This window comes from Oryza sativa, chromosome 11 (genome assembly GCF_034140825.1).
Source record: "Oryza sativa Japonica Group chromosome 11, ASM3414082v1".
Taxonomy (NCBI): Eukaryota; Viridiplantae; Streptophyta; class Magnoliopsida; order Poales; family Poaceae; genus Oryza; species Oryza sativa.
The window spans coordinates 20,215,480-20,240,500 of NC_089045.1; the positions used below are offsets into that span (position 1 = coordinate 20,215,480).

General features: G+C 42.1%; 1 protein-coding gene and 2 pseudogenes across 1 annotated transcript; all 3 read left to right on the forward strand.

The window, feature by feature from the left end:
- Positions 1-2,142: 2,142 nt before the first annotated feature.
- LOC9266935 (NAC domain-containing protein 58-like) lies at positions 2,143-4,828 on the forward strand. Its single transcript, XM_015761162.3, has 3 exons — positions 2,143-2,553; positions 2,723-3,066; positions 4,151-4,828. Exons 1-3 carry the CDS (start codon positions 2,379-2,381, stop codon positions 4,463-4,465), a joined length of 834 nt encoding a protein of 277 aa, XP_015616648.1. The 5' UTR covers positions 2,143-2,378; the 3' UTR covers positions 4,466-4,828.
- Positions 4,829-9,115: 4,287 nt separating this feature from the next.
- LOC4350575 (NAC domain-containing protein 58-like) lies at positions 9,116-11,627 on the forward strand (annotated as a pseudogene).
- Positions 11,628-19,523: 7,896 nt separating this feature from the next.
- LOC107276981 (NAC domain-containing protein 58-like) lies at positions 19,524-21,971 on the forward strand (annotated as a pseudogene).
- Positions 21,972-25,021: the final 3,050 nt, after the last annotated feature.

Consider the following 25,021-nt stretch of genomic DNA (forward strand, 5'->3'; position numbering starts at 1 on the left):
AGAGGTTAAATGCTTGGAAAGGTTGATGATGGCTTGGTTGAAGATGGAGTTGGCCGCTGATCTAGGTGAACAGCACAGCAGTGACCAACCCTAGACGAGGGAAAGATGGATGTTCGTCGGGCACTAGGTGAGGTTTGGAGAGGCGGTGATAGCGGCACCAGCCAGGCTGAGTAAGGATGCGACACATTTATGACAGCCCCACTAGGAGGAGAGGTGCCGGCAAAGCTGGTTGATCAATTTGATGAAGCTGCACACATGCACTTTTGAAGGAGAGGTAGGGCCTTAGGGGTGCCTACATGCGCAGTTGGATCTTGACGTCACTAGACCACCGGCTTCCACTAGCCGCTTCACGGTGCACAAACCATGTTGCCTAGCACCCTGCCACCACACACATGGTCTGGAGCACTGCAATTGTTGGTACCTGGCGGCTACTGCTTGAAACCCAAGGTCACACTATCCAGTGCATGCACTCACATCCGCTTCCCTCTGCCACCTAGGCATACTTTACAGTCAACGCCCTACTAGGCTCACCACCACGCATCTCCTTAATATAATGTGGAACAATGGAAAAGATGAATAAACTAACATACATTGTTTGAGGACATGGATGCCGCCGTCTCCTTCTCTGCTTCTTTTGGTGCCGTTGTAGATGTGCATGTCCTGAATGTGAGTATACCTACTTGATACCATAGGTGAAACTGGCGATAAACGAGCGGATGATGCCATAGGTGCCACTCGCACTGCCCTAGAACCACACTATGGGTCCTCTCTAGCATTTGCTTAGGATCAGTGGTGGTATGGTTTATGAAGGAGTTTGAGGAAGTGGAGAGTTCTTCGCCTGTCCACAGGCTGAGCTCTCCTTATTTTATTGCACTCATAGACTTGGGGGTGATCCCAATCAGGACATTATGCTGCTCCCGATCATGGTGAACCAACAAGCATGACAGAAAAGGATGGACAATGCGCCCCTTGTGACTTGGTCTTGGTTGTTAATCAAGAGGATCAACCAACAAGAAAAACAATATCCTACATAACATAGGCATGGCATCAAGGAGACAGCAACCCTGGCCCCATCGATCTTCGCGATGGCCACAGCATGCTGTGGAGGAAGCACCGGGAAGGAGGGAGAGCAAGGAGGTGGTGCTCGATTAAAGGTTAAAAAGGATGGAGGAGAGTGACAGATCTAGTCAGTTAGGGCTTCTATAAGTTTTTATACTCCTCAGTTTATAGGTATATATATGTATATGTATTTTTCCTTCTTAGTGAAATGAAGTGCAACTCTCATGCGTTTTCTAAAAAGATAATTACAGTTATAGGCTTGATTATTTAAAATTGTGGATGGTTATTTTCAATCACATGGGGGGACAAGTGCTAAAACGGTGTCACTAGTATACGGATCACTGCCCTGAGCGCCGATGGCAATAAATAAATTGTAGAAGCAACAATTAAGTAAGTATCAAATAGTTAACTGCATATCTTTGGGTGGCAAATAATTAATTTTATAGTTAATCCACGCAGAGATATGGTCCACTCATTATTCACAACAATTAATTTTGTTACTTTCTGTCATCTTTGTGATGGATTTAGAACTCATCATACATGCATTACTGGTAATTTGGAAAGATCTATTTGAAAATTTTGATGGTTCAAAGAATATATGCATAAACTTAGCCTTAGCCTTGCAGCGGCCGGCTCCAACTTTACGTAGATGGTGCTCTCATATAGCTCAAAATAAAATTGGGAATACAGAAAGGCATAGTCTAGCTTTTGAACTCACATTTTCCTGCACCCCCTATCTTTATTCTAGAAACTTAATAAGGCCAAAATAAAAAAAAGCTTGCCAGTTGCCAACAAGGTTCACACACTTTTAATCCCAGCCTTAGTAGGCGCCCATAGTTTTCCTAGTCAGCACTATTGTGCTCATCTCATTGCTGTTATCTTCTCCCAAATAAACACAAAAAAGAAAGCGAGAGAGAGAGAGCTTCTCAAAAGGAATTGAAAAGCACAAAACAACAGAATATATAACTGACATTGGGATTCTCACCCCCTCATCAACCCTGGCCATCTTTATTTCTTCCTCTTTTTGGACTTTGTGTGTTACTGCATGGATTCATGTGTTGCAACACCCTGGATGCTATCTCACCATCTGCAGCCTGGAGATAGAGAAAGAGGAAGTGATCGTAGAGTTGAGTCTCTGTCACAACATTCACAGTTGCACATACAGGTGGCAATAATCATGAGTTGGAAACACCCCTCTTGGGTAAATAAATAAGAGCTCCTCCCTCCCTCCACCTTCATCACAATAGCATCATTCAATCTTTAATTCATTTGAGAGTTGAGAGTGAGCGGAATATATTTGTATTCTACGATTGAGGAGAATGGCCAGCCCTGGAGTTTGCATCAACTTGGTGAATGGTACATCGACGCGCCTCCCCACCAATGCTGATCTAGTAGTCCACTACCTGCACCGTCGCGCCATTCAGGAACCGGTGCCCTGTGACTTCATCACCAACGTCGACATTCTCCAGCACAACCCCTGGGACATCGTCCCTGGTAAATATTTTTTTGACCCACACAGGCTTACTCCCATTAGATATATTAATCCAAAACTTTGCCAGCTTCTTCAGTTAATTTGATCAATCTGTAGTATAACCTCAATAGATAGTTTGCAGTTGTTTTGATAGTTAATTTATTGTCTGCTGGGTTGATGATGATGGAGCAGCGGAGGAGAAGACAAATGGGAAGTACTTCTTCATCCATGAGGAGAACGAACGCCTTGGCAACCACCACAGCAACCGTGCTGCTGGTGATGGGTTCTGGAGGCCAGTAGGCTCAGAGGTGCCGATATATCACAAACGTAGTGGTGGCGCTGATGAAGCACTGGTGGGGATGAAGCGCACCTTGGTATTCCACTACGGGAATTCTTCGTCCGCAAAGCGCACCGAATGGGTGATGCAGGAGTTCCGACTTGCTGGTGCTACCCTTATACCTTGCCCTGTGACGAGGCCAGCCACCGGTGATGGCTCCATGCTTCCCTGCCACCGCACAGGAACGACCATCGCCACGGTAAGACACTACACATCCGAACATCACCGTGCCTATATATTGGATATAACATAGAATCGATCTACTTTTATAATCTAATTGGTTAAGTATTTACATGCAAGCATAGAACTGTGTCATTCAACTTGGGGAATATGGACATGATGAATTACAAACTTATAATTATAAGAACAATATTTTTCTATGTTGACGTTGATGGTGCAACAAGGTCTAGGATGGACCTAGCTAGTGGTGATTCAAATTTTGTTATGATGTCAGACCTACAGGTGCTGGAACCAAAAGGTGATTTGACTTTTTGGATAGCGATTCTATATATTTCAGTAAGATCTAATTACAATAAATAAGATTTTTCCATGAATCAAGATCTAATAATTAAAGGACCAATAAGAGATTCAATTTTGCCGATGTGCAGAAAGGGGTACGTTGTCGGCTTGCACTTTTATCAGTGAAACTCTTTATTAAACATTACGTGGTTATCCTAGTAGTCCCAGGATGTGTAGAGATCTAACTGTCATGGGATCTATAAGATATTCAATTTTGTCAAGACGCGAGAAGTGTTATGTCGTCGCCGTGTGTTTTCATTAGTGAAACTCTTTTTTTAACACCACAAGTGGCTATCCCCTTTGTCCCGGGTTGTTTAGAGACATAACAGTTATGGGATCAATAAGATACTTGACTTTATCGAGATGCAAAAAGAGGTATGCAGCCGGCTTGCGCTTTTATAAGTGAAACTCTTTGTTGAGCTCCATGCATGATCATTATCCCCTTAGTGTCGGGAAGGGATGTTCAGATCATGTTTTGATCCTGGTCTGTACCTTTTCATGGAAAGTGACATCTCTACAGTTTATTGGTGAAACCGGATGGTAGATTGATGACACTCCTTTGCCCATATATGGAAGAAAATTGGACATAGAAGATACCAATTCCTTCTAATTCAGTCACTAGATGATTAGCACAAATCTGGAATACAACTATGTCTTTGCTATTAATAGATTTCATCTATCTCTCTTTGTTGTACATGCTATATATACCATGGTTCCTCCTTAAGCAGCATCTAGTAACATATTATATGTCGACCGTTTTGCAGGAAAACAATGGAAGTCCATCAGCTGGACAAACTCATGGCCCACTTGAGAAAACCATGGTCGAACCTGATAGTTCTTTGCGGATATGTCGCATCTACAAGAAGAGGCAACGAACACCACAGTTCATCATCCCTCCATCCATTGGCGATGCAAGGGAACTCATCCTCGCCCTTCCTACAATTGGCAATACAAGGGAAGTCGCCCTCGCCCTTCCTGCCATTGACTTCCTGGGGCAGCCATCTTTCGAGGAAGGGAGTGATGTGTCTGCCGATGTCATCACGGATGACAAGGATGGTTATGGCCATGGCATGAACTAAATAAAGGAAGCCACTCAGCTGTGTCCAGTAAAAATTGCAAGCGGAGTGTTTCCTCGGTGCGAGAAAGACCTATGACCTGTTTATGTGTTTTAATTTGAAGTTCATGCTTGATACTATGTATTCTATTTAATTAAGTCGGAGTACTCTATGCTGTTCAAACTGGAGTCTATGTTTTTCTGTTTAAGTTGTAGACAATATATCATTTAATTAGTTTGGGGAAAGTAAAGTGTGCCTATGTTCTAGCTTCTAGGATGAGACGCATTCGCCCCAGATTCAAGATCAATGGGAGGTAGTTACCTGGTAGAGGTAACTGTTGTAACTGCCCTTCTTCAATATATTGTGCTTTTGTGTTTTTTTCTTCCATGGGCATAGCTTGTTCACTCTGCTGCATGTGATCGATTCACATATGCGTGTGGTATACGTGTGTCGACAAGTCACATAGCACATGTTTGGGCTCGAATTGATTGTTGGACATGGGATGTTATTACAGAGTTACCGTCTGAATCACATGTAGTGATATAATAGATATAGTTAATCTTGGGCAAATCATTCGCGGTGAGAGGATTATTACATCTTTTGTGTCTGAGCTGCTGCTGTATTATTAATATTACTGATTACACTCGGAGTATGGGTTACATGTAGAGAATGAGATGACGATATATATGGAGATGGATACAAAAAATAATTGATAACAAAAGTTAATTTTTTGTATGCCTAGGCCTAGCATATTTTTTGTGTATGCGTAGGCCACAGTTTTGAACTACTTCTTGAATGGCGTCGATCTTTTACATGGAGAAAAAGGATAAAAGTGGATGGACGAAACTACCAGTGTGGCCCTCAATGGGAAGGGAGGAGGACCATGTTTGTGCGCTGTCCCGCACACAGATGAACTCATGTCAGCCACTGTTCCCAAGCCCTCTCATTCTACATCTCATGCACTCAAATCAGCCACCTTTGCTGACTTCCCTCATACTATGGTGGCTACAGGGGAGGAATGTGAGTTTATAATCAATGTTATGTAGGATTGCACAAGACCAAACAAACCTACTGGAGGGGGGTGAATGGTAGAGAAAACCAAAAACCCAAAATCTTTTGCGGGATAAAAGATTTACCTCAAATGGAGTAGATGACAAAGACCTGTCGCCGCTAGTCGAACCGCCCTCCTGCCATCAATCAGACCACCGAAGCCTCGCCGGTCAGACCACCCAATCACCTGCGGTTAGAACACCGCTATCGGTTAGAACGCGTACATCTGTGGTTAGACCATCAAGACCTAGAAACACCGGTAGATGACATACTCGAAGATGTACATTGAAACTTTCGACTTTATTGCATCAACTAGTGTTTACAAAGTGCACCAACAGCACCCCTCACCAAAATCTCGAACTAAACTCGAAACCTTAACTTTCTCTCAACTCGAGTCTCTCTAAAACCAATACCGGGAGGCCTCACCCTCCCTCTCTATTTATACATGAGTTAGACTGTGCAAAGCCCACGAATCTAACATAACTTAAGATGCCTAACCCATGTAGGAAACCTTCTCTTGCAAGTATCCAACTTATCCCTTTCCTTATCTCAATCAATCTTTCCGAAATTCGGACTCCCTTCCAAATTCGACTCCTCTTTCCATACGATTACAATCCCTCTTGTATACCATATGGATTCTTCATCGCCACGTGCATTGCTCTCTAGCCTTTTAGTGTCCCGCATGATCTCTTGATCCATGGACATCAACTTCTCCTAAGTCGACTCCGATCTATCACCGGCAATACTCTCCCGAGGCCTCAAGCAACACCTGCACATGCAACAACGAAGAAACCATATTCCAAGCACAAGTTCGTCCCTACTTGACTCACATTAGTATAACAACAGTATCCATACGCATAGAAACCATCTAGAAGCCAAATCCCCAAAGGAAACATCTAAATACAACAAGACAACCCGAAACCGAACACGATAAGAATCCTGCCGGTCAGACCATCAGGTCGGCTGGTCTGACCGCTGCAACACCTGCAGTCTGGCCGGCGGCACCCGGCTGGTCTGACCGCCAGGGTCAACCAAAAACCTTCACTTCACAAAATCAACCGTCTACAAAATCTCCAAAATAACATCAGCAAACCACCAAAATTTTCACCGCAAAATCTAAATCAACTCATTGGTTTTACATGTTATAAAGATGTGCTTAGCCTAACATCATCACCTTAATATAATGTGAAAGAGAAGATTAAACTGACTAACATTGTTTAAATCTATGGATGCGACCTCCTTCTCCTTCTCTGCTTCTTTTGGTGTCGATGTAGATATATGAGTCATGAGTATGAGATTTCTTGCTTGATCCCCTAGGCAATGCTAGCGATCGACAAGTGGGTGATGGTTTCACTCTGAGTGCCACTTTCAGTGCCCTAGAACTGCACTACAAGCCTCATCCAGCATTAGCTAAGGAACGATGATATTAGGCTTTATCAAGGAATTAGGGGAAGTGGAGAGGTCTTCACTTGACCACAAGGCGGGCTCCTGTTGTTTTTATATCGCTGACGAACTCAGGGGTAATCCCAATCAGGACGTTAGGATGCCTCTGATCACAACTAGTTAACATTCGTGAGTGGAACAAGGTGGATCATGCCCCCTGTATACCTTGGTCTCAGTTGCTATCCAAGATGATCAACCACCATGGAAAACAAGGACCTACTTAACATATGGAAATCGGCATGGCATCGACGATACTACATCTCTGGCACCATCAATCATCACCATTGGCATAGCATGGTGTAGAGGAAGCACTAATAAGGAGCACCACAACAAAAAATACTTCGTAGAGACATTTTTCTAACACTAGAGGCAGTTTTAAAATGCCTCTAGAATCCTGTAGAGGAATTTTGAGAATATCTTCAACACACTTACCATCTCCACCTCATGTCATTTGAGAAATAAGTCAATTTATCAAGATGAGGCATTTTGATTCAGATCATTTGATTTACGTTTTGAAAACTTTCAAACCTTACCAGAGAGGGGCCACTTATGCTGGACGTTGGCTTCAAGAAATCTCCTTTAGCATTACTTCAACCCGGGCTTTGACCATGTCTCCCGAACAATTTCAGTACATATTGTGCAAGACGATTCTTGCATTAAATCAAAATTTGAAAAAGTGCCTCTACAGAGGTTAAAACGCCATAACAAAATTCCTTTACATATGAGGCAAATATTAAAGTGCAGAAAAGATGCCTCTACAACATTAATTTAACAAAATATGCTAAAAGTGCCTCTAAAAAGTATCTTTATACTATAGAACTCTTGGTTTAAGTGGCAAAATAAAAACTGTCTCCACAAAAGTGCCTCTACGTAATGATTTTGCTCTAGTGAGAAGGAGGAGCGGTGCTCGGAGGGAGGAATGGAAGAGAGTGGCAGATTTTGGCAGTTTGGGCTTCTAACTTTTTATTATATTCCTCTATTTATAGGTACTAGTCAGGTTCCTGTGGTTCGCAATGGATTAGTATGGGTTATTCACTATTTTATGGGTCCTGTAATTCGGAATGGTTGGAATGGGATCAAAGTAACAATTTTTTGAACCAATCGCTTGATATCTTTTACATGGGAGAAGGGGGTTAATTAGTTACATTTAAGGAGTAGAGATAGGCTTTAACATTTAAGATTGTGGTTAGTTATTTTCATTCTCGGTGGGGATCAAAAAGTTGATAAAATAGCTCGCACGAGGGAGGGTATACCCTGATCACCTCTGACAATAAATAGTAGAAGAAATAATTAATTAACATATGTTGAGTTCAAAACAGTTAATCACATATGTTTGGGTGGCAAATAATTAATTTTATTTTTAATTCAATAGGAAGATATTTTGTTCACTACAATTAAATTCATTACCTCTTGCTATCTTTATGATGAAATTGGAGCTCTTCATAAAATTTCTAACTGTTTTTGGAAAATAAGATGTATTTGAAAATAAGATGATTGAAAGAAAACATGTATAACATAAACATAGACTTTAGCTGCCACTACACCTATGTTACGTATAGATGGTGCGCTCATGTAGCACCAAAAAAAAATTTAGGAATTCAGTGAGGCAAGGACTGGATTTTAAACTCACATTTTCCAGCAGCCACCCCCCCCACCCCCAATCTTTAATGCTGCAAATTAACAAGCCTAAAAAAACTGTATCAACTATCCCAATAAGGCCACAAATTAAAAGGCTTGCCAACAAGGTTCACACACATTTAATATCATCCTTATAGGCACACACAGTTCTCCTAGATCAGCACTATTGTGTTCTTCTCATCACTGTTATATTGTCCATAATAACACTCCAAGAAGGAGATAGAGTAGTCCACCTCACCAGTTGAAAAACACAAAAAACAAATCAGAAGATATAACTGACGTTGGGATCCTCATTCCTCCATCAACCCCAGCCATCTTTACCTTCTTCCTCTTGGATTTTGTGTGTTACTGCATGGATGCATGCCTTGCAACACCCTGGATGCTATCTGACCCATCTGCAGCCTGGCGATAGAGAGACAAAAAACAGTGAAGTGGAGTCCCCCTCACGGCACTCTCAGTTGCCCATACAGGTGGCAATATGGTGAGTTGGCAAACAACCCTCTTGGTTCTATAAATACAGCTCCTCCCAGCCTCCATCTCCATCCCCACGGGACCATTCAATCTTACATTCGTTTTAGTGAGTCTAGCGAGAGCAAGCGAGCGTGCGAGCGAAATCTGTTTGTAGGTTGCAAGCTAGGACGATGGCTGGTCCTGGAGTTTGCATCAACTTGCTGAACGGTACCACGATGCACCTCTCCGTTGGGTGTGTGTTCCGCCCCACCGAGGGTGAGCTTGTTGTCAACTACCTGTACCGCCGTGCCATGCAGGAGCCGCTGCCTTGCGACTTCATCACCGATGTGGACATCCAGTGCCACAACCCTTGGGAAATCGTTCCCGGTAAATATATTTTGACTCGCACTGTGTCACTCCCAAATCTTTGGCAGCATCTTTGATTAGTTTCATCAATCAGTAGTATCTCCTCAGCTAGATCGTTTGTAGGGATTTTGACAGTTAATTTCTTGTATGATTATGTTTGAGTGTCAACTTTTCTATTGTTATGTTGGTGATGCTGGAGCAGCAGGGGAGAAGAAGAATGGGAAGCACTTCTTCACCCGCAAGGAGAACAGCCACCCTAGGGACTATGAAAGCAACCATGCCGCTGGTGATGGGTTCTGGAGATTGGCAGGCACAGAGGTCCCAATATACAACAAACCCAGCGGTGGTGCCGATGAAAAACTAGTGGGGATGAAACGCACCCTGGTGTTCCACTTTAGGAAGTCTTCATCCACAGAGCGCACCGGATGGGTGATGCCGACTTGCCGGTGCCAGCCTTGTGCCTTGCCTTGTGATGAGGCCGGCCACCGGTGATGTCTCCATGCCTCCCTGTGGTTGCACCGAAACAACCACCACCAAGGTGAGACGCTGCATCCAAACATCACTATGTCATTGTATTGGATATGATATAGATTCCCCCTCAAAAAAAAAAGGATATGATATAGATTTGTTTCTGTATTTTTAATATGATTGGTAAATTATTTGTATAAAACCGTAGGACTGTGAGGTTCAAGTTGGGGAATAGGGAAACATGAGGAATTACTATCTTATAATTATATAGAGTATTTGTGCATGTCGCCATTGAGGGGTGCCAATAGGTTTGGGTTGATTGATTGATGCCATGCAAGGTGCGTGGGATCTAGTGGTGATTCAAATTTTGTTATATAGTGATCTATGAGATGGTGGAATCTAGGGTTGATTTCAATTTTTCGCATAGTGATTCTATATAATTCAATCTAGTAGGATGTGTCACCCAGCAAGGTCTAATGGTTTCACTTACAGAATCCATAAGAGATTCTAATTTGTCGAGATGCAAAAAAGGGTATGTTGTCGGCTTGCATTTTTATTAGTGAAACTCATTATTGAACACCATGTGTTTTTATCCCCTTAGTCCTGAGACGTTTGGAGATCTAACAAGTACGGATTCTATTGAATGTTCAAATTTGTCGGGATGCAAAAAGGGCTATGTTGTCAGTTTGTGTTTTTATTAATGAAATTCTTTGCTGAACACTATGCATGCTTGTCCCCTTAGTCTCGGTAAGGGATGTTTAGATCATGATTTGATCTTGTACTCCTGGTCGCTACTTTTCCTTAAAAAAGTGGCATCACTACAGTTATTGGTGAATCGAATGGGGGTGACACTCCTTTGCCCATATTAGGTACTCCCTCCATTTCAAGTTATAAGATGTTTTGACTTTGGTCAAAGTCAAACTATTACAAGTTTGACTAAGTTTTTAAAAAATATAGTAATATTTATAATACCAAATTAGTTTCATTAAATCAATAATTGAATATATTTTCATAATAAATTTGTCTTGGGTTGAAAATGTTTTTTTTTCAAACTTAGTCAAACTTAAAGCAAGTTAATTTTGACCAAAGTCAAAACATCTTATGACCTGAAACGGAGGGAGTAGAAAATTGGACATAGAGAAGTTACCAAATTCTTCTAATTCAGTCAGTACATGAGTAGCACAAAACTGGCATGCAACTATTTTTTACTACTAGTACACTTCATCCGTCTCTCTTTATTGTAGATGCCATCTATACCACGGTTGCACCTTAATAGACTATATGCGAACTGTTTTGCAGAAAAACAATGGCAGTCCGTCTGCTGCCCATACTCATGCCCCTCTGGTGGAAACCATGGTCGAACCTGATAATTCTTGGATGATATGTCGCATTTACAAGAAGAGGCAGCGTGCACCGCAGGTCATCATCCCTCCGTCCATTGGCAATGCAAGGGAAGCTGTCCTCGCCGTTCCTGCCATTGGCAATGCAGGCGATCGTCAAGTCACTTCATTGACTTCCCAGGGCATAGATGTTTCGAGGAGGGGAGTGATGAGTCTGCCAATGTCATCACAAAGGACAAGGGCAGTGATGGTTATGGGAAGAACTAATAGAAGGAAGAAACTCGGCTTAGTTTAGAATAAAAATTGCAGGTGGGATGCTTCCTCATCGCAAGAAAGACCTGCAAGCTATTTATGCAATTTAATTTTATGTTTGTGCTTGAGACTATGCATTATGTTTAATTGAGTTGGTACTCTATGATGTTGAAGCTGGAGTCTATGTTTTTCTGTTTATGTTGGAATCTATAGAGTGTTGAATTAGTTTTGGGAAAGTCAAGTGCACCAGTGTTCTAGCTTCTAGGACAAGACACATTCGCCCAAGATGCAAGATAAAGTGAAAGGGAGGTAACTACCTTTATGGTAGAGGTAATTGCCGCTCTTCAATATACTGTGCTTTTTATCATGTCATATACTAAGCCTCTATATTCTATATGCTTTTTATGTTCCAATTTCCATAGCTTGTTCACTCTGCAGCAGCGCTCTATATGTGATTGATGCTGTTGATATCCACACTATTGATCTGGTGATCACAAATGCAACAAGGCACTTGCCACATATCTATGATTGAATTGATTGCTCGACATAGGATATTATTATAGAGATACCATCCGTGTCATATTTATCTAGTGAAACAATTCATCTAGTTAATCTCAAGATAAATCATTCATGGTGATTATGCCTTTTTTGTTTGACCTGCGGCATGATTATTAATATTACTATTTATAACACTTGGAGAATATAGACAATGATATATATGTTGATATAGAAGGAGGTGTATAAAAAGAAATAATTGATGACAAGAGAGTAGATTTTGTGGTACTTCCTCCGTTTCACAATGTAAGTCATTCTAGCATTTCCCACATTCATATTGATGTTAATAAATCTAGATAGATATATATCTAGATTCATTAACATCAATATGAATGTGGGAAATGCTAGAATGACTTACATTGTGAAACGGAGGGAGTATGTGGTATGCCTACGCCTAGCCAAGTTAAATTCAATGTGTATTTGCCAGCTCAAAATCTCTCTAGATAGCCACTGATTTCGGACAGTTTGAATGCACGATATCTTAATTTTCATGGAGAAAAAAATACATGTGATTGTATTGTTTTTATAGCAGAATAATTTTATTGCATTTTGTTCTATTTGAACTTGTGACCATGCCTTAGTTCAAAGATAGAGATGTTAAATGCAGGTTTAAAAGATGACATAGAGAACCCTTCATGCTTTTCTCCTTACAGTTAATTGTCAATGCTTGTTATCTATACAGAATGAGATATTAATATAGATGGAGCTGGAAAAAAAATTGATGACAAGAGTTATTTCTTTGGTATGCCTAGGCAAGCTATGTTTAGCAAGTATTTGTCTACCCAATATCTCTCTAGCTAACTAGGCAGTTAGCCACAGATTTGGATTGCTTGTTGGATGCCAGAGATCTTTACGTGGAGAAAAAGGATACAAACAAAACCACGGAACATGCTGTGATATGCTAAATTGATCACATTTGGTATGTAGGAAGTATCCTTCAATTCAAAAGATCACAGGGATTCCTTTGTGTTTTCCTTGTAATTGTTGTAGAAGACCTTCGAAGTATAAATTCAATCTAAAAGGCTCTATCTATTCATTGTATAACGTTTTATTCCTATTACATAGAAGAAATGCAGACATCATTATGCATGTGTACCAAAATCACACACCCGCATGTGCTCTCCTAATACACGTTCACACATTCGAAGAGACAAAAGCAGTGGTAAATCTCTGATTTCATTACATTGCTATTGAAATCACATCCTACGACAGAACCCTTGATCTATGATGGGTTGTAATAACGCACATCTGCGACGAATTAAACCTCATCCGTGAACAACTACCACAGATGAGTCATCTGTGTCGTGGGTGGTAAAGTTATGGTGGATCATTACATACCACCCATCGCAGACTAGTCGTCTCTTCCGAGTAATAGTTATGAACCATCTACGATAACATGTCATGATTTTTCTAATTATAAATGCACAAAAAGGCCTAAAAATTATTATTTTAACTTTACACATCATTAGCCACAAATCCATGATTTTTAATACAAATTATATGTGTATGTGGTATTGGGACTCCAACCCCAGACTTCTCTCTCCACAACAAAGAGAACCATTAGCATATCATCCATAGAGCACGTGTTAAGCAACCTTTTTGTTGTTATTCTTCTAACTATCCCTATCTGAAATATGTAGCATGTATTTAATACTCTAGATGAGTTGAAATGAAAAGGTCGCCAATTACAAAGTTATAAACTCTTACATATCTTGTCGAGCTCTATGACTTTAAAGTATGTATCCATCCGACTTCATATAAAAATGTTATTAATTTTCATAGGAAAACTATAGTTTTAGTGCATCCCCTCATTCGTGAAGGTTCAAAACTATCACCTATCTGTGACACATGGTAGTTATGAATCATCTGTGACGGTTCATCCTACTACACAAATCACCTCAGATGGGTCATGGTTGTGGCCCATCACACATGACCTCATATCTGTGATGGTTCGTGTTGACAGATGGCACGTCATTGATGCCCAAATCTGTAGAAGTGAGACTCATGGAGAGACATAGGTGTGCCGTCGAGGAGACAACAGTAGTATGGCCTAGTAGCTCATCAACATGGCCAACACAAGGAACAAGGAATAAGAGGGAGTCAGTGGTCAGATATGGGTTCAAGAGGAACAGAAGAGAGTGACATACTTGAGCAGTTTTCTAACTTTTTATACATCTCTATTTATAGCTGCACGAGTAGCATAACTGTACAAGGGAGGAGAGCACTAAATAGTAGAAGCGATATTTAATTAATATCTATTGAGTATAAAATAGTTAACCACATATCAAAGGGGAAGTTCTCATGGATCCCATGTTCGCAAAAATTAAATTTGTTACTTGCTATCACCTTGTGATGGAATTGGAGCTCAACATACATGTATAACTAGTCATTTGGAAATAAAATGTATTCAAAGATTAAAACGATGCAAACAAAAACATGCGTAACATCAACTTAGACTTTGTGTGGCCCGGCTCCTATGGTATGTAAACTAACATTTTCCAACATAAGCTCCATATCTTTAAACCAGAAAATTAACAAGCCCCAAAAAGCTCTACTAACCATCCAAATAAGGACAAAAATTAATATGCTTGCAAACAAGGTTTACCAGCCAGCGCCTTTAATTCCAGCCTTAATAGGCACCCACAGTTTTCCTAGTCAGCAGTATTGTGCAGAACTCCACTTTGTTATCATCTCCCCAACAGCACACCAAACCAGAAGCGAGAGAGATTGGAACTCTCACCAATTGTATGTTCTCCCAAGGAATGGAAAAGAAGAAAAAATCGGAACAAAACAGACACTGGAATCCCCATCCCTTCATCACAAACCACATCTTTCTAGTTATTCCTCTTTTGGATTTTCTGTATTACTACATCCATCCAAGAGATGCAAATCCCTGAATTCTAGCTCGCCATCTGCAGCTCGGAGGGTGTTTAGCATGCAGAGAAAGGGAATGAAATTGAATATATCTCCTTCACGGTACTCATAGCGGCCCATACAGATGCAATTAACTAGTGAGTTGGCGACACCCCCTCTATAGCTTGGTTTTATAAATGCAGCTCCTCTCATCCTCCATCTCCATCACCACAGGGCTTCCGCTCACTAGAGTGAGCGAGCGAGTGAAATCTGTTTGTAGCTTGCGAGCTAGGACAATGGCCGGTCCTCAGGTATGCATCAACTAAGTGAGCAGTACGAGTATTCACCATCCCACTAGGTGTGTGTTCCAACCCACTACGGTGAGCTTGTCATCAACTACCTTTACCAATGCGCCATTCAGATGTCTCTGCCCTATGACTTCATCACTGACATCGACATCCTTCACCATAATCCCTTGGACATTGTCCCAAGTGAATATATTTTGACTTGTGTTGCCTTTGTTGTCCCATTGAAATTATTAAGCCAAATCTTTGCAATCTTTGGTTTAATTTCATCAATCTATAGCCTCACCTATGATATATTAGGTGTTTTGACGGTTAATTTCTTGTCTAATTCTGTGTGTGTCATATTTTCCTTATGTTGGGTTTGGTGATGGAGCACGGCAGGAGAAGAAGAACGGGAAGCACTTCTTCACCCGTAAGGAGAAAAAGCACCATGGCGACAACTGTAGGAACCATGCCGCCGGCGTTGGGTTTTGGAGGTTAGCAAGCACAGAGGCACTGGTATACAAGAATTCGGTGATGGCTCTGATAAAGTGATAGTGGGTATGAAGCACACCCTGGTGTTCCACTACAGGAAGTCTTCATTTGCCGAGAGCATGGAATGGGCAATGCAAGAGTTCCAACTAGCTGGTTCCTACCTCTTGCCTTGCTTTGTGATGCGGTTTGCCACCAGTGATGGCACAGAACAACCTTTTGGCTGCACTAGAGTGACCATTGCCAACATGAGACACTGCATCCTAACACCATATTGTTGTTTTATTGGATAATATTGATTTGATTTGCATATTGAATATGTTCATATTATTTAAGCAATCATAGGTTTGTAGGTTCAACTTGAGGATAAGAAATATGATGAATTATTATCTTATAATTATAAGAAGAGTATTAGTATATGCTTCCATTGTCATGTTCCACTAGTATGGCTTGCATGATTGATTGATGGCATGCAATTCGGATAGAATCTTAGACGTTGGATCTAGAGGTGGTAGAATCTTGAGGTGATTTGGCTTATTCTGATAGTGATTCCATGTGTTTTACTGAGATCTAATTACAATGAAGGATCTCATTAGTATTGTCGCGAAGTGATCTAACTGTTGTGACATCTATAAGAGATTTGCATTTGTCGAAATGCAGAAAGGGTGGGTGGTCGGCTTGCGTTTTTATCATGGAAACTCTTTATTGAACACCACATGTGATTATCCCCTTATTCCCAAGATGTTTGGAGATCTAATAGTTATGGGACCTATAATATATTCGAGAATGTCAATATGGAAAGGGGTATGTTGTTGGTGTGCATTTATATCCGTGAAACTCATTGTTAAGCACCATGTGTGGTTATCCCCTTATAACCGGGATGCTTGGTGATCTAACATTTATGTGATGTATAAGATATTTGTCGAGATGCAAACAGGGGTATGTTGTCGGCATGCGATTTTATTAGTGAAACTCCCCTTAGTCTCGGGAAGGGATGTTTGAATCATAGTTTGATCCTGGTCACTACCTTTTTCATGAAAGGTTATCTCTATAATTTATTGGTCAAACCGACTAGGGGACGATACTCCCTTGCCCATATCAGGAAGATAATTGGACATACAGACCATACCAAATCCATCTAACTCAGTCACTAGGTCATAAGCATTAAACTGGCCTGGAACTATTTCTTGACTACTATTGCACTTCATCTATCTCTCCCTGTGTTGTATATGTTATATATACCATGGTTGCACCTTAAGCAGCATCAACTAACAGACTGTTTTGCAGAAAAATGATGGTTGAAACTAATAATTCTTGGCTGATCTGTCCCATCTACAAGAAGAGGCAGTGTTTGCTGCATTCCATCATCCCTCATCCATTGGTAATGGAAGGGAAGTCGTCCTCATTCTTCCTGCCATTGGCAATGCATGCTTGCCTAATAGCTAGACAATTTCCCCTTCTTTCGAGGAGGGTAGCAGTGAGTCTGTCAATGTCACGGACAACGTCAAGGATGGTGGTGGCCATTGCAGTAACTAATCAAAGGAAGCAACTCAGCTGAGACAAGAATAAAAGGTTGCAATTGGGGTGCCCCATTGGCCATTGCAAGTAAGGCTTGAGAGCTATTTATGTGTTTTTACTTTTTAAGTTCATGCTTGAGACTATGCAGTCTGTTTAAGTTGGTACTCAATGCTGTTCAGCTGATGTTTTGTTGAAGTTGGAGTCTACATATATACTGCTTAATTAGTTTCAGAAAAGTTATTAAGTGTGCATATGTGTTTTGAGATGAAACATATTCGCCCTAGATGAAAACTAGAAGTGAAAGGGAGGTATGTAGCTATCTTTCTGGTAAAGATAAATGTTGTTAATCCCCATCCCCCCCCCTCCCCTCCTCCCTCTTTCCCTTCTTCAATAAATTTTGCTTCTTATGATGTGATACACCATCTCTCTAAATGATGTATATGCTTATTTATTTCCACTGTCATAACTCTTGTTCGCTCTATTGCATTACTTTGTATGTGATTGATGCTGCTGATAACCAGACTATTTTGTTGATCACATAAGTGACATGTATGTCAACAAGTCACTTAACCAAATCTTGGCTTAAGTGATTGTTGGACATGGGATATTATTATATATTTACCATCCGTATATCATATCTCTAGTGAAATATAGATGTAGTTGATCTCGAGCGAAATCATCGGCATGCAGTGAGAGAATTATTTCATTATTCGTGGTTGAGATGTGCTGCACAATTATTAATATTACTCAGTTATAACATTAGGAGTATGTGTTATGTATAGACAATGAGATACTATCATATTTAGAGTGAGTACTGAGTTGGCAATGCTTGCATTCTGGACATGTTTTCATGGAGAAAAAAAATACAGATAAGAGGAAGAATCTGCTGCCATGTGTACGTATGCAAAAAGGTCTAGCAGATTAATTTTATCAAATTTTGCCATGTTAGAAGTACAAAATTAGTACAAAAGATATATATAGCATGGCTATGCAGATTCAAACTGAGATCATATAGATTTCCCCCCAGTACTGTTGTTGTAAAACATCTTCATATTATAGCACATGAACATAAAAACACCTATATATGTATATATTGCTCACTGTTAATGAGGGAAAGTTTACTATTTGCCAACCAATAAATGCATTAATAATTATTTGCTACTACATGCACAGATATGGCTGCTGATTATTTGGCATCTAGCTGATCACTACTCCCAGTAAAATGACAATTTAACCAAACTATCTGCACATTACCCACCCCACTACCTAATCATGCTAACCTTAACTTTTCGCACAGAAAATCGACTCCTTTCCCCACTAACTAGTTGCTCTTGTCTGGCAAGAAGAAAGGATTTGCAGAGTGGTGCTTAACCCTTCCTGTGTCTGCTCCACATCAAATTTTTTTCTAATTTTATGAGTATAGCTAGTGCTGCGAAAAACTATATGCAACCAAAGCTATTTTACTTTTATATCATACCATGATTAAATTCATGTTGTGCTTTTGGCCATGACTAGATGTGGATAGCATTTATCGTTGCGTATTGCATTGCCTTTAAACTTGGCCTAGGGGTTGGCGAAATCCTAGGTTTCCTGCAGTGACAGAATCCCTGTCATTGTAAAAATCCCAGCACACATACATCCCTACTGACATCTTGTGCAAGGAAATGTATCTTAATCTCCTGCACAAGACCACTGTGACATGTGTAGGGGTAAAGTCGACATGAATTACGGTGTCCCGTGATTATCAGTGGGTAAAGTTTGGAGAAAATTATATACAAAAAATGTTTCATTAGGGGCACCTATGGTGGCGTGAAGCTAGCTTTAAACTCGATCACATTTCCAGCACAAGGCCCCCCAACGTGTGACTAGCAAACAAGAAAAGGAAAAGTCTTACCAACCATCCAAATGATAATTTAATTACAAGCTTGCAAACAAGGCTCATTCACCCTTTAATTCCAGCCTTAATAGGCGCCCACAGTTTTCCTAATGATTACTCTTGTGCATGTCTCGTCACTGCTGTCTCCTCCCCCACAAAGCAACAAACAGGAAGTGAGGTAGAGTGAGATTAACCGGTTGGGTGAACTCTCAAGGGATGGAAAAGCACAAAAAATCAGAAGAGAAACTGACATTGGGGTCATCATCTATCCCCTCCCCATCTCAAATTCTTCTTCTTTTGGGCTTTGTGTGTTAGTGCATGCATGCACTCATACACAATGGACGATAGCTCTATAGCTGTTGCTTGGAGATATATGATAGAGTTGTGTCGGAGTAAGAGACAAGGATTGATACGGCACCCACAGCTGCCCATCCAAGTGTCAGTGATGAGTTGGAGATGCCCCCCTAGCTGGGTGCTATAAATACAGCCCTTTCTTGGCATCCATCTCCATCACCACAGAGGCTTTGAGTATTCATTCATTTGAGTGACCCTATAGTGTAACTCGAGCGAGTGAGCGAGTGATATTTGTGTGTAGGCTGTAGCTAGCGAGCTAGGACGATATGGCCAGGGTTGTACTTTCCACTCCCATAGTGAATGGTGCAACGATGCACCTCCCCGCTGTGGGCATGTCACACCCCACCGAGGGTGAGCTTGTCTTCCACTACCTCTATCGTCGTGCCGTTAACATGCCGCTGCCCTCTGAATTCATTTGTGATGTCAACGTTCTTCCTCATAACCCATGGGACATCGTCCCAGGTAAGTATATTTTGACTTATGCTGCCATATCATCTTGCTCCCATAAAAATTGTTAGCACATCCAGATACATCTCGAATTGATTAATCTATGTCTACCAGGCTTGATTGATTGCATGGCCTAATGTCCGATTTGTTGTTGGTTTTGTTTTTGTCTTTTTCTCTCTCTTGTTCCATGATGGTGATCATGGACATAGGAGCACTGACATAGAGGGAGAAAGGGAAGTACTTCTTTATGCAGAAGGAGATAAAGTGCCCTAGTAGTCGCCGTAGCAACCGTATCACAAGTAAAGGGTTCTGGAGGTCGGCAGGCTCAGAAAAGCCAGTCTACTACAACCAGGGAGGTGGCAGCGACTGCATGCTGGTGGGAATGAGGCGCACCCTAACATTTTACTTTGGGAATTCACGGACCGCAGAGCGCACAAAATGGGGTATGCAAGAATTTCGCCTTGCTGGCAATGGTCTTTCGCCTTACCCTGCGATGAAGCATGCCACCGGGGATGGCTCAAAACCACCCTGCAACTGTGCCGAAACAACCATCGCCAAGGTAATTAAGATGTTGACTTCAAACATTTTCCTGTCATCATTTTTTAATCGTCTTGTTCGTTTCATCTGCAAATTGAATCTAATAAGTTTGTTATTTTCGAGCAAGTGTACTATTGTGAGGTTTAGCTTTGGGAAATAGGGAGGGGGATTTAATAAATATGATGAGCCGTCTTCTAGATATAACTCTCATGTCGATTTTATTCATGGAAAGGAAAAGGTAGAGATTGTCTTTGATGCCGCTTAGGGTACATGCTATTAGATCTGTAGTTATGGACTGCTGCGATGCAAGGAACGTGGGATCTATACATGATTCAAATTTTGTCGAGACGTAGGGATTTATAGTTGGTAAAATCTAGATATGTATATGTGTCAGTGGGGAGTTCCATGCATATGTGTCAGTGGGATCGAGTCGATGTATTATAAATTTTGTCATAAGGTTAGATCTGGTTACGAGATCTATAATCGACTTGAATTTGACAAGAAGACAAAAGTGGTTTGTTGTCAGCTTGCGAGCAATGAACCTATTTAATGAACACCATGTGTTGTTAACTCGTTTCTCCCATGATTTTTGGAGTTTTATATCAGATAATGTATCAACCATTTATTGGTCAAATTTTCTGTGATGTTCAAACTGAACAATGGAGAATACTCATTTTCCGACATCAGGAAGAAAACTGATAACAAATAAGTTACCATGTCTTTCAAATTCAGTAGCTATGTTATTAGCATCCGTATATAACATATATACAAAATATTCCTTTCCAACTAATAGTACTTCATCAATTTTCCCTTAGGTATACATCTTACATATACCATGCTTTGTGCGTTCAGCAGCATCCATTAACAGGCAATTCGGTGACTGTTTTGCAGAGAAATGATGGTCTCTCTGCAGTTCTTCGTAATGTGCTCGCCGTCACCCCCCTTGTGGAAACCGTTGTCGAACCTGATGGATCATGGCTGATCTGCCGCATCTACAGGACAAGGCAGCGTGCATTGCCTGTTATCACTCCTCCTGCCATAGAAAATGCAAGGGAAATCATTATCCCTCCTGCCAATGGCAATGCAAGGGAGGCTCAAGTCCGCTTTATTGACTTCCTGCAGCAGGGATCGCACATTGAGTCATCCTCCCCCTGTAGTTGTATAGTTGGCCCCTCTTTGGCAGAGGGAAGTGATGAATCTGCTGGTAGTGTTGACCAAAAGGATTGAGCGCAATGGAGGGAGCAACTAATCGATAAAAGCATGTCAACTAGTAAGGAATAAAAATTGTGAGTGAGGTGACCTAGTGCAAGTATGACCTGCAAGTTATATAAGTACTGTTGGAGACTGTGTTCTGTTTAAGTTGGGGAACTGTATGTTCTGTTTAAGTTGGATTGTAAGCTTTGTTCAATAGTTTCAAGGAATTAAAGCGTGTTTGGGTTCTAGGAGGAAAACAAATGGTCATTCCAGATGAAGAAGTCTGAGTAAGCAACTTTTCTAAAAACCGTTTGGTCTGTCCTTCTTCAATATATTGTGTTCTGTATTATCTCATGCCTTTGTGTGAGACTACTAGCTATCTATTAATATCTATATGCTTATCTTCCACCGTATATATAGCTTCTTCAGTATTCCTGTTCCGTTGCTGCTCTGTGCTTGACGTTGTCGATATCCACCATATGAGATATGTCCACAAGTGTAGGCGTGTGTGTGTCTTTTGTGTGTGTGTGTTGTTTGTGTGTGTGTGTGTGTGCGTGTGCGTGTGTGTATGTGTGTGTTGTGTGTGTGTGTGTGTGTGTGTGTGTGTGTGTGTGTGTGTGTGTGTGGGCTTGAAGTGATTGTATACACAAGGGAGGTACAGAGTTTCCATCCATATCATATCTAAACTTGTTGAAGTGAGGATTATTACATCTTTTGTTGTAGCACCTTGCGCGTGCTGCAGGATCACTCGCAGGCGACATCTCCATCATTGCAGGCGATAGATTCACCCGCCTGCAAAAAACATTTCAGCGAATAAAAAAAAGACACCACCCACGGGCGCTGCCATGGGCCTCCCCTTCCGGGCTCTCCTATGTCCACCGACGCCCGTCGTCGTCACCGTTCCATCGGGGAAGGCAAGGAGGCGCGGTGGATCTGGAGATTGGCGACGACGTACGGCGAGGGGTTGGCCGGCGATGACGCTGAGGCGGGATCCGATGCCGGAGAGTGCCATGATGCTAGATTGCGTCGGATGGAACTGCAAGTTGGCGTCCAGGCGCTGGGCCTCTGCAGTGGCGGAGAGGAAGTCCTCCGCCTCGTTGACGACAATCAGGCAGAGCAGGTCGGGCGAGCCGCCGAGTCACGCGGCGAGGAGGCGGACGAGCACCACCCACTGGTTGGCGTCACACCGCCGCTGAGGTCGACGACGTGGATGACGCCCCGCTTGGCATCCATCACCTTGGTGATGGACAGGTTGGACACGGCAGCGGCGAGCCGGATGATCGGGCACATCGCGTGGAACCCTTGGCGCGTGGTGGAGATGGTTGCCGACGGTGTGGCCTGCATGAGATGGAGGGAACGGCACACCCCGACACATGGTAGGATGAACCGCAGTGCAAGCACCTCGGCGAACGGAGGACACCAGCCGCTGCATCGACCTTCCCCCGCCGCCGCCGCCGACGAGGTCAACGACGCTACGCAGCCCATCGTTGACTTGCATCTGGCATGTCCCATCGGCCAAGAAGGCGGCGATGGACCGCAGAAACCTCACCATGAGAACGTCCCGTTCCCCGTCACTAGCAAGGTACTCCGCCGGTCCACCTAGGGAAAATGAGTCTAGCTGGATCCCAGTCTCTGCCGCCATGGCTGCCAAGGAGGACCCCACCATCGGTGCTTCCCCATGTTCGTGGCGGCCGGTGAATCCTCCAGCACTATGGCCATCGGTGGCGCTGGTAGCCACTCTCCCCTTCTCTCTGCTTCGTCGGCGCCAGACATATGTCACTCGTCGTGGCCAGCGACGGAGGCGACGATGAGGGGAGCTAGTGGTGGAGGCGGCGAGGAGGGGAGCCAGTGGCGGAGGCGGCGAGGAGGAGAGCCGGCGGCGGATCCATCGGTGTCGTCGTCATCGCTCATCGCGGCTGGCGACAGAGGCGGCAAGGAGGGGAGCCGGTGGCGGTTCCGTCGGCGCTGTCGTTGTCGCTCGTCTTGGCCAGCAGCGGAGGCGGTGGGGAGGGGAGCCGGCGCTGTTGTCGTCACGGTCGGCGGGGGAGGCGGCAAGGAGGGGAGCCGGCGGAGGATTTGTGCGAGTGGATAAATGTGAGAGAGAGAGAGAGGGGAGGGGGAGGGAAATGAGTGGTGGAGAGGATAGAGATGGCGGAGGAGATGATAAGGATGAGACTTAGATATTTTTTTTGTGGCATGATTTTTGCAAACGGACAACATAAGGTTCCGCCTGCAAAAATCATAGTTTTCTAGGCGGACCTCTTAAGTGGTTCGCCTGGAAAAATTGATCTTCACAGGCGAACGGCGAGCTTCACTCCGGTCTACATTTTCGTAGGCGGCCATTTAGCTCCGAGGGTCATATCTGTTTGGAAAAAAACCAAGTCTGCGAAAATGCTTTTTCTAGTAGTGGATATAATTAATATTCCCTCCGGTTTTTTTTATGTTGGTAAACTCATCTTTGAACTAACGACCAACGTCGTTAAAAAAGGAAGGGAGTATTACTGATCTATACAATTGATGAGTTGTAGATAATCATATATATTGCTAGACATGAATGAGTTAAAATTGATGTCAAGCTTTAATTTTGTGCTACTCGATCCAAGGCATGTTAATCAGTGTGTGCACGTACCTGCTCAAAAGTTTTCTGCAGCTATAGCCACTAATCTATTTGGAACTGCTTGTCTGCATTCACTATTAGGATGTCTTTAATGGAAAAAATAGGAAGGAAACAAAGAATATTATTGTGACATGCATACATATAGGTATATACGTGCAAACTATAGCTGAGATTCTATCGAATTTATTTTCATATTACAAGTACGTATGTCTTGATAGATAGCATAGCTGAATGCAGGTTTGAAAGCCTTCAAAGATGTAATGTGTATGGAGCGAGGTTGTTATCTCTGGATCTAGATTTAGATATCACCTTCCATGCCATTCTCATTTCTCTTAATTAAATTCAGTATGTTCTAGCATGCTGTTTTCATCGAAATTGAGGCTCATCATACATGTGTATAACTAGTTATTTTGCAAATAAGGTCTATGTTAAAAATTCTGATGATGCAAAGAAAGAAATTAAGAAATAACTTCAACATAGGCTCCATTTAAACCTAGGATGAATGGTGGCCTTGGTGTTTTAGAGATTTGTAGCTGCAAAGTAAGGGTCTCGTTAAACATCTGCACATGTTTTACAACTTGCATTGGCTCATGTACCATGTGTAAAATTCATTTGGGAAACTTTTATATAACAGCGTACCAGATATGTCCTCACCCCATCGCACTTTCTGATGGAAACACGTTCTTCAATTTGGCATTATCTTTATTAGAGGCCGGGATAGACAAATTCTTGGTGCACATATGTCCTCACCCCATCGCACTTTTGGAATGATAAGTACTAGTGAAGAGCAATTTCCTTCCCATGGCCTTTTAAGCTAGCCTCTATGCAGCTGACCATCACTAGTTT

What these genes read in the sequence shown, in the direction of transcription:
- LOC9266935 (XM_015761162.3), top strand. Translation starts at nt 2,379, where the DNA reads ATGGCCAGCCCTGGAGTTTGCATCAACTTGGTGAATGGTACATCGACG. An exon ending in CCCCTGGGACATCGTCCCTG is followed by an intron (nt 2,554 to 2,722) that starts GTAAATATTTTT and finishes ATGATGGAGCAG; the next exon opens with CGGAGGAGAAGACAAATGGG. An exon ending in CAGGAACGACCATCGCCACG is followed by an intron (nt 3,067 to 4,150) that starts GTAAGACACTAC and finishes ACCGTTTTGCAG; the next exon opens with GAAAACAATGGAAGTCCATC.